This window comes from Elephas maximus, chromosome 4 (assembly GCF_024166365.1).
Source record: "Elephas maximus indicus isolate mEleMax1 chromosome 4, mEleMax1 primary haplotype, whole genome shotgun sequence".
In the NCBI taxonomy this organism is placed as follows: domain Eukaryota; kingdom Metazoa; phylum Chordata; class Mammalia; order Proboscidea; family Elephantidae; genus Elephas; species Elephas maximus.
Window position 1 is genome coordinate 143,906,381 of NC_064822.1, and position 19,368 is coordinate 143,925,748.

Below are 19,368 nucleotides of genomic sequence, written 5' to 3' on the forward strand. Positions count from 1 at the left end.
TGCTGTCAACAAATTCTAGTGTTCGCAAGTCTCATGTAACCACACCAAAGTTGAGAACCACAGGTGTAAATATTCAGTGACAAGGAACTCACTACCTTACAATGTATACACTACCTGAAACCCTCTTGACACTGAGTCGATTTCAACTCATAGTGACCCTATAGGACAGAGGAGAACTGCTCCAAGGAGCACCTGGTGGATTCAAACTGCCAACCTTTTGGTTAGCAGCTGTAGCTCTTTACCACTACACCACCAGGGTTTCGATAAGCACATACTTAGAACACATATAAATACATAAAAAAAAAGGTAAAATCATAAAATATGGAATTTCCTAAAGATAATACAAAAAAGAAGGATTTATATTCTTTGAGGAGAATTTTGTTCATGTATTGTTCTTTGGGCATACAATACGCACATGTTCCTACATTTGATAATCCCTGAAATTTGCTGCTTGAAAATATTTTGCCAAATAGTTGTACTCTGATATTTTGGATAGTACCTATTTTCTATTACCTAAACATCTTTTTTTTTTTTAACATCTATTTTTTGTTTGTTTGTTTTGATAAAATATAAATTATTCATTCTCGTTTCACTTTAATTATTCTTTGAAATGAACCTACCGATGGAAACTATCCACCATTTTTAAATGGACACGGAGATCTTTTTTTGTTAGATGATCTAACATCCTTGCATCTACCAAGCATTCCATAAAGTAACTTCTGTATTGAGGTAACCCCAGACTGGGAAGCCATTCATTTCCAATCCACTCGTGGTTCATATCTCCATAAGCCAAGGTCTGTAGAAAAACCGGACACTAGAATTGTTTTATAGCAGTCAAGTTTCTTAACCAATAAAATGATATGGTAAATGGAGGCCATCACTATTATTATAACATATTTAATTAGCATGCTGTATGGGTTTTTTTTTTTGGTTTATGGAATAATGCAGATAATATTTAACCTATAAGTACTTGATTTATAGGCAGTCCTCAGATTACAAATGAGTTCCATTACTAAGTCTGTTTTTAAGTTGAATTTGTGCACAAGTCAGAACACTTTAGGTACAGTTCATATGAAATATCAGTCAAATGTTCATCTTAGTATATAGTGTACCTTTCTATGCATAAAAATATTAAAGAAACACTTCTAGATATACTAAAACATCACTAACATAATAATACAAAAATAATAATAATGTTTTTGTGTACCACAAAGTAACTTTCATTTGTTATTACAAACCAATGTATGTACCTTGAATTTTTAATACAATAGGCTTTATGAGGGTTAGTTTATAATTAGGGGTTGCACATAAGTTGGATATTCTTAACCTTGGAACTGCCTGTACTTTGGTACAATATGGAACTCTGGGTAGATTTATCAGGTTTGCTGCCCATAAAAAACTACTATGCCTATTTTGTATTCTCAAAATTAACTATATCTTATTCAAGTATATACTTTGTTAGTAAGAAAATTATCATTAGTGTTATAGCACAAATTCTCAGCTTAAGATTTTTAATGTTGATTAAGTTTACTTAATTTTTGTCTCATTTATATTTTATTTTGTTTTAATCTGTTAGCTGACTCAAAGGTTTCCTTCTTTTCAGTTACTACAGTGCAAACCTTGATGTCAGAGAGAAACCTCTGTAAATGAAGAGAGAAAAGAGCAATGAGGTTAGAAAGACAGAATGCTGAAGCTTAATATGGACATTTTTGTTTGGTTTTGGTTTTTTGGTTATTAAAACAGGTGGCAAGAATTTCATAAATATCATTGAAAAAATCAGTCTTTTCTAGAAATCAATCAACACAGATTCTGCACTTAAATAGGATGGACATAATAAAAATCTAAGACAGATAGTCTGATCATTTAACATAACAATATGGGCTGCTCTTACCAAACACTGTTTAAAACAGTTAAAATTAAAACTAAATGCAACTATCATCCCAAAGCCATTTTTTTAAATAAAAAAGAGCCATTAAATTTAGTGTTTCCTATTTAGTTCCTTAACATACTTTAAATACATAATTATTTTAACTATAGCATATAAGTATTTATATCACAATTTGTATTTATATCAAATGTTCCCCCCCTTTTTATGGTAAATTATGAAGAATGGTGAAAATCGTACAAAGATGAAAATCTAATGCATCCCTAATTTACTGACTGGCTAAATAAAAGGCATAGTATAACTACAAAAATTTTATTATATTCTAAGGTTGTAGTCACTTTGAACACTTAAATTTACTTTTGGCAACGTGCATTTATTCTTTCAAGAATCCAACAGATGGAAACGCTGAAAAAAATGCACAGCTCCCTTCCAAAGCTGTTTGTTCAAAATACAGATGCTTGGCTCATATAAATGGGAGTGACCTCTGACTGGTAATCCATGATGCTGACACAGTCCCTCCAGCTCCAATCTTGAAAATTTTTTCCATTATACCTTAAGGCGTCTGAGACTACAACTATGTCTCCTCCCTCCCTCTTTAGGTCTAAGTTGAATAATTCCTAATTAAGCACATTCAAGGGAATTTCAGAGAAATTTAAGTTCCACATCACTTTTTGATGATCATCTTCTTTGTACAATATGGTGATTTAAAAAGACATGTATGGTATTAAGTATACTGTGCACTGAAGTATACCTACTGGCTTAATCATAAGCCAAGTGCGGCTTTATATTATAAGACATGCTAGTTTTTTTACTGCTCATCCTCATAGCCTACCAGATGATATAAATTGCTATAAAGCATATGCATTTCCTACCTGGGCCCAGCTTCCTTCCTCAGATTCTTTCTGTGGTAGCAGCAGGGAATCATTAATAAAGCAGGGAAAGATAAAATAATGTCAAATGAATACTGTAAAATTTTTCTAGCAGAAACAAAATTGTTATAGAAAATGTTAATTAGTATGACATTATGATATACACAGATAAATACACAAATTCTTAGATTCACACTAATCAATTCAGAAGTTCAAGGAAAACTACATAATTTTTAATTAGTTCTATTTCAAACATACACGACTTATGAGAATTTGTGATGTTGTAAACATTTGATCTTATCATTCCCAATCTTTTCTAGTTCTTAAGTGTATGATTTCCTAAATATAAAGAACTACAATAAAATTTTCTGATCCCATATAGATATAAGCAGGAAAAAAATTATGTAAATTAAACTAATAAAGTTAAAAAGTAATATTTTCCATCTAAAATAACTTTGTGGTACTCAAATAGATTTTAACAACAGCCATTGAAAATCAAAACCAAACCAAACCAAACCAAACTAAACTACATCACCTGGCATTTTAACTTATCATAAAATTCTATATGATTAATTTTTCAAACAGGGATAAAGTTGAAAGGATGTTATTTTTTTTAAAGCTTCTAAAAACAAAATGTATAACATGCCAACTTTGTTACTTTATATGAAACATGACTATATGTATCATATTTTAAAAAGCAAGATTACAATCAGAGTCACCAGAAAGTTTTTAAAACAGATTCTCGGCAATACCAAATTAACTTAACACTCTTTTTTTGTTTTAATGTTTGTCAAACCCCAAAACTTGAGATGGTCAAGCACAAGTAACTAGATAATTATATTAAAGATGAGCCTTCAAAGTAGACTATTCTTTTGCAAGATTAATTTGGGTGTAATAGCATGTATTACTCATAAACACACCAATACTAAATGATGTGTGATACAAAAAATTACCAATGTTGCAAAATGCATACATAAGTTTTATTAGTTTCTTGATTATTGTCTGTCTTTTCATAAACTCATGATATTAACACAATCTAGCACAGAAATGTCAGCTGGGTAAAACAAAACTGTAATGAAGAATGTTCATTAACATTGCATTTAACTACCTAAACACACCCCGTTACTCTGGTTTACCATAAACAAAATAGCTTTTTTTCATCTAAATGGCAGCAATATAGTTTTCTTTTTCATGTTCAACAAAGTAGTAATGACTAACCGCTTTTGCTGGAGCTGCAAGATTTTCCATTTCTTCATGGGTCACCCAAACGTTGCCTGAAGGCTAGTGAGGAGGCCCAGAGGGAAGCAGTGGAATCCAGCGGTAAGCAGTGGTAAAGAAGAAAGGCAGCGCCACTGTAAGTTAACAGCATCACACCAACACGACAGTGCTCTTGCGTCTACAGCATGCATGAGAGAGACCGCACTGTGGTTTGCTCAGAGCTCCCTTTTTCTTCTACTTAAAAAGATTAAATAGAAACAGGTATGCTGTGAAGCTCATGTGCAGTAGATCTAAAATTATATTTCTGTGATTATCAATCAGGAAAAAGGCATGATCAAAATTTGCATTTCCAAGGCAGGCACTATTGATCCACATTCTGTAACTATGAAGAATTAATTTGCTCTGTAGAAGAACTCTTTTTTTCCTGAAAAAAATGGGATATGTACTTTGTAGTGCTATTACCAGTATTTCAGTCACCCGATTTTCATTTTCTAGTGTCCTTGGAAAAAGAAAATCGACTGTCAATACAAAGCTCTATGTACTCTCATAGCCTCTCTGAAAATCAGTATCAACTTTTTCCTAAGGATTTTTTTCCTATTTGAAATTCAGTAAATATGTTGTTTTCCTGTATTCCTAAAAACAAAAAAGAAGTGCTATTTTTGGTTTAACATAAGTTATTTTTCAGCTTCACTGAATACCATGCCAGAAATTACAAAGACTATATACTTCTTGAAAACCCTGGTGGCATAGCGGTTAAGAGGTATGGCTGCTAACCAGAAGGTCGGCAGTTAGAATCCACCAGGCGCTCCTTGGAAACTCTGTGGGGCAGTTCTACTCTGTCCCATAGGGTCACTATGAGTTAAAATCAACTCAACAACAGCGGGTTATATATTTCTTACTTTTTAGCAGTGTTCTATACAATTATAGAGAAGAATATGATGTAAACAAAGTTTTGAAATTTTTCTCCAGCAGAGACTACTCCATGAGACAGTCTCATTTGCCTTCTAAATAAAACTATTGACATCTGTTCTATACATGGAATAACGTACAGTTTCTAAATCAAAGTCTACTTAGTCATATACAGGCCAGGAATATCACTGGAGGGGCTGATCACTGAAAACTACTTCTCAACAAATTCTATTTCACTGGCAATTATTTGTGAACACTGCAAGGCCATCCAAGCACAGCAATCCAGTCTTCACAATGGAATAACTTCCTATGTATTGCTTGTTACTTGTTCAGAAAGGAGTCCAGTTTTAAAGAATTGGAAGTAGCAAAGTGGATACTCAAACAGAAGACAACACCATAATTCATGCTGGGTTTCCCTACCACTTGCATAGTACAATGCTTGACTGTGTGTACCTATAAAATACATTTAGAATATAGGAGCTATCCATGCCATGATAAGCTCTTCTTCCTCAGACTTCTGAAAATGGTGCTCATTATAAATAGGAAGTTGCATATGAATATTAAAAAAAAAAAAAGTTGTCGTCGAGTCATTTCCAACTCTATGGCAACCCTATAGGACAGGGTAGAACTGCCCCATACAGTTTCCAAGGAGCACCTGGTGGATTCGAACTGCTGACCTTTTGGTTAGTAGCTGTAGCTCTTAACCACTATGCTACCAGGGTGTCCTACATATGAATATACTAAACATTAAATCTTTTGGAAGAAACAGCTCTTATTGACTTTCCGGGAACTGCACAATGATAAAAAGAACTGTACACTCATTTGTCATCTTTCTTTAACACTCAGGGATGGCAGTACTTTGCCTGAATGGCTGAACTCTTTGTTCAGAGATTCAGAGATTACCTGAGAGGAAATTAATTTCTTCTACAATGACTTCTGCAGCTTCTACCTTGATTCTGATTCCAAATAACAAAATCCTAGCTCCTTCTATAAGAAACTTGACTGGTATTATTTCTTAGAGAAATAGATACTTGTGTAATTTCTTTCACAGGTTATCTTAAGTTCTATGTTAGCCAGTTCATAACCATCTTCTGAGATGGGCAAGATACTGGAAACTATGTTTTTATCTGTATCTTTATATGCACACGGAGTATATACCAAGGAACTCTTCTGAAGTAAGGTTGGCAAACTTTTAGAAAACATATGTTAGTTGTTCACCCCTTCTCCTCAATTTTACTAGCTAGGAGCATTGCCTGCCCTAGAACCTTATTAAAAGTAACTCACAAAATAATTTCTTCACAACCCCGCCAATTACACATTAGTTGAGTTTTCTACAAGTTCATTTTACAAGTAAGCCCATGTCTTGTAAGTCAGTTATTCAGATTGCTCTCTTTCCACCAACAGTTTAGGGGATGCAACTTTCACCTGAGTAAGTCACTAATAGGTGATTTACAGCTTGAGAACTTGAGAGAAGAGCATACTTAAGGGGTAGCTAGAGTAAGAGGCTTTGAGCAACCAAAGGGCAGGAGAACACTGGTGCCTTGGCTCTGAGGGTAAAGAAAGCACAAAAGGTAGGTGGAAAGACACAAAGAAAAAACAACATATAATTTGTGGCTCTCTGAGAGCCACTGAAAATCATCTACTGTCTTTAGCAATCTATGTTACAAACCCCCTGTCTTAGCCAGAGAACACAAGCCAGTAGTCTTTTTGTGTGTGTGCGTGTGGCTACTATCATCTGACACTAAGGAGCTCTGGTGGTGCAATGGTGAAGCATTTGGTTGTTAACCAAAGGTCAGCAGTTTGAAGCCACTAGCGGATCTGCAGAAGAGACCTGGCAAAGAGACCCATAAAGATTACAGCCTAGGAAAACCTATGGGGGCAGTTCTACTCTGTCATATAGGGCCACCATGAGTTGGAATTTACTCAGTGGCATGCAACAACAACAACAATAGCAACATCTGACTGTACAAGGTTGTGAGGTAAAGAATTACCTTACATAAAGTAATTTGGTCTTTATCCTTGATTCCTCAGAGATAGCCCTGGGTATTTTCCTGCGTAACTGAGATGCCTTTGTTGGTCTCCAGGGGGCACCTGAGGGTTTGTACTAACGAGTGGGGTCTGGCCAGGCCAGAGAAACCATCATGTGGCCTGATACCAGTTGACCTCAGGAGGGAGGTAGGCAGATTCAATCAATTATGACTACATAATGAGGCCAATGAAGACTCTAGACTTGGAAACCCCAAGGGCTTCCTGGTTGGTGAAAGTCATTCATGCACATGGGAAGGTAGTGTACCCTTTGAGACATGCAAGCTTCATGTTGAAAATCCTCCTAGATCTCACTCTATGTGTCTGTTCATTTGTATCCTTTTCTGCTACAATAAAACTATAATCATAAGTATAGCATTTTCCATGAGCTCTGTGAGTCATTTCAGCAAATTATCAAACCAGAGGGAGTAGTTGGAGTCAGCAGGTTAGAATTGAGGGAGCGCTGGTGGTCCTGAGCTTGTGGCTGGCATCCTGAGGGGTAGTGGGAAAACCCAAATTTTCAACCAACAGGTCAGAAGTGAGGGTATCATGTGGACTCCCAAATTTATAGCTGGTATCTAAAGTCTTGGGCAAACTTAGCAGTCTGGAGGATTGTGTTCTTTAATTTCTGAGATCTGACCTAGCTCAGGGTGGTGAGGTTTAGAGAAAGAAGTGCTGCATGGGCAGCTGGTGTCAAAATTGAACAAAGAATTGGAAACTATGGACTTGTTTTATCCTTATAGCTGGTGTCAGGAAATGTGGATATTTTGATTTGATATTTGCTTAGCCATGTAGAGGTGATTTACAAAATTTCCACTATCCCAACATTCACCAAATTGTAATCAGGAGTCTTGAGTTCTAGCAATTCCACTTTTCAATAAATACCCTGGGACATTTCCAAAGCTTCTCTAAAAATTAATTTCTGTATCTGTTAAGTAGAATTAAATCTGCATACTTCACACTAGAAAAGGTACCGAAAGGTTTAATTATAATATAATATAATATTATATCCTAACACAGGGCTAAAGGAGCCCGAGGGGCACAATGGCTAAGCGCTCAGTTAATAACTGAAAAGTTGGTGGTTCAAACCCACCAGCCACTCCTTGGGAGAAATGACCTTGCAATCTGCTCCTGTGAAGATTACAGCCTAGTAAACCCTATGAGGCAGTTCTACTCTGTCATATAGGATCACTATAAGTTTGAATCAACTTGAAGGCACACAACAATACAGGGTTGGGACTAGGACAAGGGAAGCAAATATAAAGGGCACTAAATTTAAGGAAGCACTTACTCTTTTGGTCATACAAGTATAGGGTCAGCATCTAACAGTCAATGCCTCCTTAAATTTTGCACCCTGTTGAATATTTTGATAGTATAGTCAGAGAGAGAGAATGAGTAAAACAGCTAGACCCCAAAATAATCTTAAAGTTTACCTAGCTTGAAGTAGCTTTTATTACTACCTATGTCATTTTGCAATTTATTTTATTTTATAATTGGAAGGTAAATTAAATTATAATTTACTTTTCATGTTCAAAACCCGTACCCATTGTTGTCGGGTTGACTCCAACTCATAGTTCAAAGCTGGCTATATATATACCAGTTGTGGCTGAGTCAACTGACTTGGACTAATGGAGACCCAGTGTGTTAGAGAATAACTGTATTCCATAGGGTTTTCAATGACTGCTTTTTTGGATACAGATTGCCAAGCCTTTCTTCTGAGGTGCTTTGGGGTGGACTCAAACCTACGAACTTCCTGCCCTATTTGGGTTTATGTTTCCGTTAAAATAAAGGAAATGTTTCTCCTTATAAGTAAGACTGTTATTTATATAATTATACCTCTTCTTACTTCCACTAAAGGTTGAGCCTCCTAAGGTTAGGAATCACAAAAAAAAGGAATCAAAAGAGAAGAAAATGACTAGTGGAATACAGGAAGCATAGGCTTTTATACTGTCACAAGTGTACTTGTCAGGAGCAAAGCTATGGGGCCTAATCACAAGAAGAGTGAGATCTTAGACAAGTCATTTAACCTCTCTATACAACTGTTTTCCCCACATACAAGACAAATATAATGGCAGTATCTATCTCCTAGTGCTGTCAGGCTTAAAGGAGTTACTACTTGTAAAGCACTTAGAGCAGTGCCTAACACAATAAGCATGTTACTGATATTGGCTAATACTACAATTTTAGTAGAAATTCTGTTAACCAACCTCCACTCAAACAAATTTTTAGTTTAATGAATGCGCTCTATTCCCCCATATGATGGGCTGACTGATGCCCATTATGACTTACATTTCTTCTCAAACTAGTTGAATTGTATGATTACCAAAAACACTTTGCCCTTGTTTCCAAATTTCTGTCCACCACACTTTTTTTAAGTAAGCAATTTAAATATTACATAAAATAAAAAATAAAATAAGTTTGGAGTTTATATGAACACTAAGTTGAATATTTGGAAAGACTAGATAAAGGTTAATCTTAAAACACAGTATCAAGGAGACATAACTTTATAAAAGTCTAGGGGAGACTTTTATAAAGTAAATTTTAAGTGAAAGAAGTTGTAAACATCCAGAAGGATTCTACACTCAAATAGCTGTTCAAAAATCTTTAAGTTTTCACTTCAAAAAGAAACTTAAACTAGAAAAGTTGAAGATGTTTTATGGATAGGATTACCAAAGAATAAATGTGAAACTCCAAACATTGTAAACATACTCAAAAAAGTCCTGTGTGCTTCATATGAATTGGAAAATGAACAAACATTTATATAAATTTACTTAAGATAAAATATTTAAAGAATACACTTATTTTTCTTTAGGGTATCTCTCTTTAACCAAATATTTCAATTAACTGATAACTCAGTTTCCTATCCTGTAAGGTAAGAGGCCTTCTACAGTAATGGTAGTTTGGGTAGAAGAAACAGGAAGCTACAAAATTAGGGCTGGCCCAAGGAAATAATAGAAATAACATTAGATTTTTATTTATTTCTTTGTTTGGTGGTCTAGCCTAGCTTATCTAGACAGGAAAGAAGGTAGAATCAGGCAGAAGTTATATTCAGTTAAAGGAAGAAAAAAAAAAAAAGCTTGGGGAGACTTATCTTTTTCTCCTGAAAATATGAGTAAATGAACAAGATAAACCTGGCTGAAGAACTGAAGAACACAAAGGTAAACATTAATTTAAAAATTAAAAAAAAATCCTTGAATGATCTGAACTAATCACTGAATTCTAGGAGACATACTGGCATTTCTTCAAAACACAAACAAGCTTACGTTTTTTCAAAGTGTGAGTTCTAACATAACTATAACTTGATCACAACATTTAATTACAAATAATGAGTTTAAGATGTCTTAATCTTTATGCAGTGGATTTATTACTAGAAATTTATATGTACATTTTATTGTAAATTAAATTATATTTGAAATATATTAGAAAAGAGTAAATGCTTTCACATGGTGGAGCTGAATTATGGAAGAAAAAACATTTAGCCTATATGTACAACTTGTCTCTTATATAACTTGCATCAGTATTTGTAAAATATTTGGCAGAGTATGTATATTTTATGTGGATAAAGATCTTTTATATACTAGTAAAAAATATTCTTATAATCCTAAAAAAATGAATCCTAGGATTCATATAAATGTGTACAGAAATGGAAAAGGTTATGAATGTGTAATTCATAGAAGTAGTAGATCACTAACAAGCATATCAAACAATTTTAACTTTACTACTAATTTTAGAAATGCAAATGAGATAACCAGTGTTGGCAAGGAAGGGGAAATGCAATATTGCCATGTTTCAAAAGAAATATACAAAATAACGTGCAATAGTTTTTGTTTTTGTTTTTTTTACATTAATCTTTATAAAAGATACGTAAAAAACTAGAAAGGTCTCTTTCAAAATGTTAATAGTAAAAAAATTAATAGTGATTATTTCTGGGTTCATTTTTATTATTTTCAAATTTTTATTGTTGTTTTTGTATTTTTCTACACTTTACAAGGATCATGTATTCACCTTGTAAACAAATAAAAAGCTTAAATGCTATAAACAATATTTTATCTGACCTTCCAATGTTAATTCCTCTGTGATTCCTTATTCAGCCAGAAGAGTTTTCTCTATACTTGGAACTTCTACATTGTTTTACTTCCATCTTGCATTTAGGCTTTAGACTATATTATCTCATCCTTGACTTACTGGGGAACATGCCTTACTTTCCTTACTACGTATAGTGACCCTCCTTGAAGCCAGGCCATACATGTTTCACATGGTTAGAGTGAGCTGTACAATCATCATTTTTAGCAGGGCATTTACTGAATGTCTAAAGTTTGCCAGGCACTGAGTTAAGGCTTATGGCCTTTGGAAAACCCAAAATTATCCTTGTTAGGTCTATTGGAGGATAAAACAAGGGAAAAATCTCAAACAAAACAAAACCCACTGCCTTCAAGTGGATTCTGACTCACAGCAACCCTTGCCAACATTGGTTATCTTTTTTGCATTTCTAAAGCTTCCAAGGCTGTAAATCTCTAAGGAAGCAAACTGCCACATCTTTCTTCCACAGAGCCGCTGGTGGTTTCCAACTCTCAACCTTTCAGTAAGCAGCCCATTGCTTTAACCACTGTGCACCAGGGGATAAATCAAGGGAAAAGTGAATTACAATAAGGTTTTTAGAAGTTTTTTTTTTTTTTTTTAGAAGTACCCAGAGTGGCATTGCAGGAAGGGAACTAAACTCAGACTGTGGGGCTCAGCAAAAGCTTTCCAGAGGAAGTACATGCAGGACTCAGTAAGTTGAGGGTGATTGTGGAGGGACGTGGCCCTAGGATGGGAATAATTCTACCGGCAAAGGGAAGATCAATTGCAAAAGCTCATAAACTATCAAGAGGATAAAATTGTAGGGAACTGAAAGTAGTACTGTCAAAATCCCGCATCTGAGGAAATAATGTGGAAAAAAACCTTTCAGAGAACAGATCAGGAAAGTTCTCACAAGCTGTCTTCACATCTCCCTGTTAATTAAGCAAATTAAGCAACTGCGTGCACTCTTATCTTTAATATTCTCTTATTCAAATTTCTTCATCTTGTTCAAGTATGTTTAGAAAATCAGTGATTAAATATTCTATTTTCTATGAAAAATGGGTTAGGTTGCTAAATAAAAATAACAAATCTATTTTTCCATCCTGAAGCTGGCATTCTGGATGCTCTTTTTGCAAGGTTAGGAGTTTTCAAAATTTTTTGAATCTGGTTTTTACTTAGGAGCAAAAAAAATCAGATGCTGTTTCAATGTTGCTGTAAACCAGTTAGGATACTTCTTTCTCAGCTGGAATTATTCAGGAAATCCTTCATCAGGTCTGAATTTGGTCCAGGTTTTATTTTAAATGTATTCTGGATTATCTTTTAGCTTGAGTAAAATTCCAGTTAGAGTAAAAAAATACCTATTTTAAAATAATGTTATAAGTAGGAGTTGGTTAAAGTACATCTTTTTTTCCCCTCCATGTCACATAGAAAGAAATTAAAATGGCATCATTCAAGAAATTTATGAGTTTTTTAAATTTGACTTTGTATTTCTGGCTTTGAAGGAACATAAATGTTACTACCACAAAAATGACAGAAATAAAGAAAATTCTCTAAACTGTATAAGACTATACAGAAAAATGTATACTTAAGTTAGTTTTGTGCCTGAAAAATGTATAAAGTAATACCATATTTGTTTCTTTAGCTGATATTCAAATTTATCTCATTTATTATGCTACATTAGATATGGACCTAGGGAGACTTAGTTAACATTAGAATTCATATCATTTATCAGAAAAATATATAATTTAGGAATGAAGTAAAGAAAACAACAAAATATTATTTGGAAGTTTTTCTTAGTGTTTGATTCTTCATCCTGTGTGCTTTTTTTTTTTTTTTCCCCATATTTAGTTATTTCCCAATATTAGGATAAAAACCCATTGCCATTGAGTCATTTCCAACTCTATAGTGACCCTATAGGACAGAGTACAACTGCCCCACAGGGTTTCCAAGGCTGTACTCTTTAAGGAAATAGACTGCCACATCTTTCTCCTGTGGAGCTGCTGGTGGGTTCAAACCACAAACCATTTGGTTAGCAGGCAAGCGCTTAACCACTGTACCACCAGTGCTTCTTAATACTGGGATAGAGACCCATTTATGAGAGGATTAGAGATTTACAAATAAAAAGAAAACAGATTTTGAAGGAAGGTGTTTCACTTGGTGTTTATAAAACAGTGACTCTCGGTGTAAAAAAATACATGGAAACTTCTTTCAAAATAGTGAGGTAAGCATTGTACATCCAAAAAAATACTAACACATATATCTCATGTCCTGAGAAGATGTTGAATAAGATCAAGGACTTGCAGCTTGGAAGAAAGATCTACGCTCAAGTCTAGAGACTGGCCCAAAAATCTATCTTGGTTCCGATTTCCTGTCTTAGAGAACTGCATAAACACGAAGAATGTGGCCTTCAAGCGTGATGGGAAGCACAGCTCATTGAATAAAAACCTATTAAAAGTTGCAGCAAGGTTGATTAACAGCAAGCTAAATCTCTTCAGAATAATTCATGCTGACATTGAAATGCGTGCTGCCATAATTTCTTAAGTAGACTTTGAGATGCTGCTTGTGTTTACCCAGCACTGGGAGAGCGGGAGGAGCAGAAACTGACTCACTGTTCGGGACGTCGGAGGAGCTGAAGGGCTTGTCAGGGAAACCATCTCCTGGATTGCTAATCGGAGCTTTAGGCGATGCAGAGGGTTGCTGATTCCAATTTCTCTCTGGATCTCAGTGTCTGATAAAGCAGACATGATGGCACCACTCTTCACATTGGCACGGCAAGCTGCCACATACCAAGCAGGCATTCCTAACCAGAGCTTTAGGAGAAGAAAAAAAATACACGCACAGATTATAATAGTTAACATTTTACTGTCTATTATTTACTAGGCATTATTCTAGCTATCTTGCATATATGATCTCATTAAATGCTCACAACTCCATAAGATAGATGCTATTATTATTTCCACTAGAGGAAACGAATGCTCAGAGACACTAATTTGTTCAAAAACACCAGTTTAGGAAGTCATGGAACCAAGATTTGAATTCCAGGAATCCTGGCTCCAGAAACTATTTTAACAACTGCTTTATATTGCAAGGGATAAAGTCATAGTTGCACAACATCAAAATTCTCCTGCAATTGAGGACGAAAAGAACAGTCAAAGGCTGCATTTGATAAGGAACTCAGTCAAAGTTTGTATGAGTGACTTTCACTTTATAATTGTCCTTTGGGACTTTAAGTGTTGGAACTTTACCACCTCCAGCCATGTGGTTTTGACCAAAGCATGTAGTATAGCTAACACTCATTGCCCATCTACCTACATCATGTAATAATTCTGTGAACCAAATTAGATGATACATATGCAAATACTTTTTGGAGAATGGAATTAATTATAATAGAAGATACTAAACTTATAATCATCTGGAAAAGTTCCTGGCATATAGAAGATGAAGAGAACTTTTATTGGATGAATTAATTAATCAATTAAACATTCAACAACCTTCTATTTTAAATAAATGTCAACTGGTCAATGTTCTAAACCTTTTCATTTATTTAGCAGCTATTTATTAGCACCTAATATTATCAGACTTTGATTTGGTACTAGCAATGTCATAGGAAACAAATCAGACAAAAAGCTATGCTCTCATGGAAGTCATATTCTTACTATGACTGTTTTTCAAGTGATTTAGTAAACTTAGGAGAAAGGAGTATCATCAGCTGATCCTCTCTAAACCCAACAATGGAAATTATATATCCACTACAGGCCACTTGATATCTACTCCTATATGTATACCAAAAGAAGTCCTTCTTGTCCTTCAAGACACAACTAGATTCATGAACCTATCCAATTCAGGAACCTATCCATCCATCCATCCGCCCACTCATCCACCCACTCATCCACCCATCCATCCAACTTGTAATAATTTCTTTTGCTTCTTTTAGCAAGAAATGAATTTAATGTAGAATCCTAGAAGATTTAGATTAGTAGAATTGACCTAAGCACTTCTGTGCTACAATCCATCCACAGAAATCTGCCACGTGCAGGCAGGTACATCTAATTAATAGCCACATAAGCCTAAGTACAGAGGGAGCTTGTAAGCATCACTCAAAATGAATCAAAGAGGTATAAGAAGGCTGTCACTACCTTTAAAAGAGACTAAGTTTTTAAAGAGATGAATAAAGTTAATAAGCCGTTAGAAGGTAGGAATACAGATTTTTCAATTTAGCTGTGAGGCTCTAAAAAGACAAGTGATCATTAGTGTTGTGAACACAGCAGTGTCTGGTACACAACTTAAGCACTGGGTGAATGCCAGCTCACATGCATTGTGTTGCATCATCTGAAATACGTACACTTAAAAAAGGAATATTCTCCCTTCCTCCCCCTGTCCCCCACCCCCCCACATTATCTATAAGTAGGAAGCAAGAAACTTGAAAGGGAGTAGTTTAATTCTTGGTGTTTAAATGTCCAGATACCGATGTTGGTGTGAATAGATTGAGCAAAGGAGAGAGAACAAAAGAACGAAAAAGAGTGAGAAAGTGAGAGAGCAAGAGAAAAGAATAAAAACTATAAATGGAGCAAAATACAATGCCAACAGCTCTGGACCAGAAATCAGAAGGCTTGGATTCTAATTCCTTCCTTGTCATTAGAGTCATATAATCCCTCTAAACCCCAGACTTATTTTCTGCATTTGCAAAGGGAAGGGATTAAGCTTTATTATTTCTAACATACAGTATTAGGCAGCTTCTATGATGCCACCCCTACTCCCTATAATGATTCCCACCTCCTGGTATTCATACCCTTGTATAATCTTCTCCCCTTGAGTATATCATATTCCAATGAGTAGAATACGGTAAAAAGTGGTGGGATGTCACTTTCCAGACTTGAGCATCATTTTTGCTCACCTTTTCCCATGCTCTCCTTCTCACTCGGAGGAAAGCAAGCTGCCATGTTGTGAGTAGCCCTATTTGAGGCCATGTGACATGGAACTGATGTTTCTGGCTAATAGCTAGGGAGGAACTGAATCTTGACTACCACCATGTGAGTAAACCTAGAAGGGGATCCTGCCCAGGTAGAGCCTTGAGAAGACTGCAGCCCCTGCCAAACTTTAATGCAGCCTTGTGATTAACCCTGAATGGAGGTTACAGCTACACCATGCCCAGGTTCCTGATGTGCAGAAGCCATGAGACAATAATGTTTGCTGTTATAAGACTAAGTTTTGTGACAACAGGAGAGAGATAATTAATAAAGATATCCTTTTGGTTTAAAAGTTCTGCAATAGTGAAAGGTGACTTGTCTCTACAGGGGGAAATGAAACAAAAAGCCAAATCATTGAATAAGTATGGCCTGGGTAGTGACTGAGATAAGAGAAAAGAGAGAGGGGGACATAAGAACAGGGCACAATTGAACAGTTTATACTGTCTTCCAGCAGGTTAGGCATGTGGAATTGACCGTATCTTGACAGGTAGGATTAGGTATGAAGGAACGTGGGATTTGGCTTCTTACTTTATAAACTCAAATTGTTCAAAATAACAATGCATCTAAACTTACCTTCATGGATCCTAATGATTTTCTACCCCTCTTTACTAAGATGTTTGGATTTCCACATTGGTTAACATTACCCTGAAGCTTGCCAATACATCGTCCTTCCTAATTAGCCTTTAGAGAGTTTGCGATGGAGACAAATGGTGTGTGAAGCGTCAGACTCACTTCTACACATCATTTTTAACAGGCTCAGCACTGAAGGAGGTGAAAGTGAAGAGCTCTCATTCATTGGATAGCCCCGTTCATTCATCCTGCTTATTCCATTTTATAATTTGAGTCAACATTAGGAAGCACATTACGAGCAATTCCCGTGTGCTCAGGGTGGTTTTAATTAGCACAAACTTCATTGCCTGTCACTTCCTAGCACCTGATGTCAGTGAATCTGTTTTTCTCTATAAAGGATTTGTTCATTACTTGCCAAGAAAGCAGCCAACTCTCTGAAACTGCGGATCATTTTAACAGAGTGAAAAATGAACAAAGAACTGCTCTCATTTCTCAGGTCTGTATTCTTAAGCATTTTGTCTTATAATCGATTTTTTAACATACAGTAATTTTAAAGACATGCTTGGGAAAAGCAACTCTGATTACTAACATGTTAAAAAAAATTCCCTGACTGATAGGATAGAGTAAAATAAAGCAAGGCACAAGCTATTTTCATTCTGTCCAAGAAAAATGCAAAGCATGTTTTTCCATCCCTATCTTATACATATATAAGATGATTTTTTAAAACTGAAATAAGTTTTAATTTTATTCTTCATTAATTAATTAGTTATCTCTGAATATGATGTGATAATGAAGATGGGTGATTGTATAACCCCAAACCATTTGCAACAGCGGGTTCTAATTTCTTCTGTCATGCAAGAAGAGACTATATTCTTCTTTGTCCTGGCATATCCTAGTAACTGCTAGAAGCCCATGAGGAGGAATGAATGGGAAGAGCAGTGGACACTATTGATAAGTGGCAAGAAGGGGCCCTTCATGGTCAAATATGTATGTCCCTAATGGTCAAAGCCTGCCTTGCTGCCCTCCAGCCTGCTCAAGTATTGCTTTATTTTTCTATAACACTACATTATATAGGAAATGTTGAATGTAGTATTTTACCAACATAACATTTGGTTTGGACACAGAAGGTAACAAGGGCATATATCTTCTCTTGCTTTATCTCAAGTGTCTAAACTAGGCTGACCTCTAGGCTTTTGAGGGTTAAACCAAAACCAAACCAAACCTATTGCAGCTGAACTGATTCTGACTCATAACAACCTTGCAGAACTGCGTAGAACTGCCCTATAGGGTTTCCAAGGAGCAGCTGGTGGACTCCAACTGCCGATCTTTTGATTAGCAGCCAAATGCTTAACCACTGCACCACCAGGGCCCCTTAGAAGGTTACGTTCAGGAATTAAGTTATAAGCATCAACATGGCTCTATATATATTTAGGCAGCAGTGATGTCTTGGATAACACAGAAGTGCTGAATATGGAGATGGCTCTTCTCTGTAGCCTGCTGATGAGGAAGTACCCTGGACTGATGGACTGGGTAGATGTGTTCTTGCAACAACAGATATATGGCTCAGTAATAGTTTCTTCTTCTGCTCTAGCTGTGAAGAAGGTAGGATTTAGAGAAATTTCCTTTTATTCCACTGAGTGCTTCCTTTCTTCCACAGTTACAAGGAAGTGTCAGGGGAAAATCACAATGATGTGTACAGGCCCTTAGATAAAGCAAATATTCCCTTTGGAAGCCATTCCAGGCTACTGGGAAACTATGCCTTCAGTAACCTATCCTTATCTGTCTCCAAAAGAACGATTAAATTAATAGTGATTGATTTAAGAGCCTTCTGGTTATTAAAACCTGTCTTACCTCTAGCCAGGCCACCACGGTGGGCCCATCCCACTGGGCAAAAGGTAATCCCTTTCTCCGAGCTTCTTCTAGAAGTTCATGCCTAAAGTATATAGTAAAGATTAATAGTTAGGTAATATGAAAAAATATGGCCTGATTGTTATTTTTAATAGCAATATTTAAAAAAAAAAAAAAAAAACTAATCCTTTACATGACCTTTATAAGATAACACAGGATAACAGAATTCCTTTTTCCTTTGAGTAATACAAGCAAATCATCCACTGATTTTATTAAGGAGTAAAACATCGACATACGAAAATCATCTTCCCCAATATTTAGTCACTAAAACTCAAACATTAAGTGCTAAAGAACTAAGAAACTGAATAATATTATCTACAAATATCTTACCCCTTTAACAAGAAAATTGTCCTCATATGCACATTCAAGCAAGCGTTATGGGATCAAAATATAGCTTCCTCCCTCTGTCCTACTGTCCCCCCCTTACTATTTTAGAGGTAGGGAAAATACCTGTATATAGAAGCAGAAGACAAATTTGGCCATTTTATCCCACTCCAGTGATGTGCTTGATTTTAGCTTGCCCTCTGGGTTCAGAGGGATAACTTAGGAGTTAGTTCTTTTTCTGAACTATAAAACTACTTCCTATTTGAAAAGAATTCTAAGGTAAAGGGACTTCTATCACTGGAAAGCAATGCAAGTTGTGAAATTTAACAAATACATTTAATTTCACTTATAATCACTACACTTTTTAGGGAAAGTAAAATACCTCAATGACAAAAAGCAAATGTTTATCTTTGATAGCAAGATGAAAGCTTCTTGATGAAAGCATTTTAAATTCATTGTCCCTACTACTTACTACTGAGTTAAATATAATCAGAAATGAGGGATTTCTACTTTTGTGATAAAGATGCTACCAACAAAAATACAGTGCATAAAAGACACAAGGAAAAAAAATAAAATTTACACTTAGCAGCTAAGATACTCATAAATAAACGGCTATTTCATTGGAAGGGATAGG

At 35.5% G+C, this 19,368-nt stretch overlaps 1 protein-coding gene across 1 annotated transcript in view; it reads right to left on the reverse strand.

The window, feature by feature from the left end:
- PPFIA2 (PTPRF interacting protein alpha 2) overlaps positions 1–19,368 on the reverse strand; it is a 556,115-nt gene that overhangs the window by 17,346 nt on the left and 519,401 nt on the right. Inside the window, exons 23-27 of the mRNA XM_049883963.1 lie at positions 18,354–18,435; positions 13,575–13,775; positions 3,973–4,035; positions 2,758–2,787; positions 621–814 (exon numbers count right to left, since the gene is read on the reverse strand). Coding sequence (XP_049739920.1) covers positions 621–814; positions 2,758–2,787; positions 3,973–4,035; positions 13,575–13,775; positions 18,354–18,435 — 570 coding nt within the window. The remainder of the gene's footprint in view (positions 1–620; positions 815–2,757; positions 2,788–3,972; positions 4,036–13,574; positions 13,776–18,353; positions 18,436–19,368) is intronic.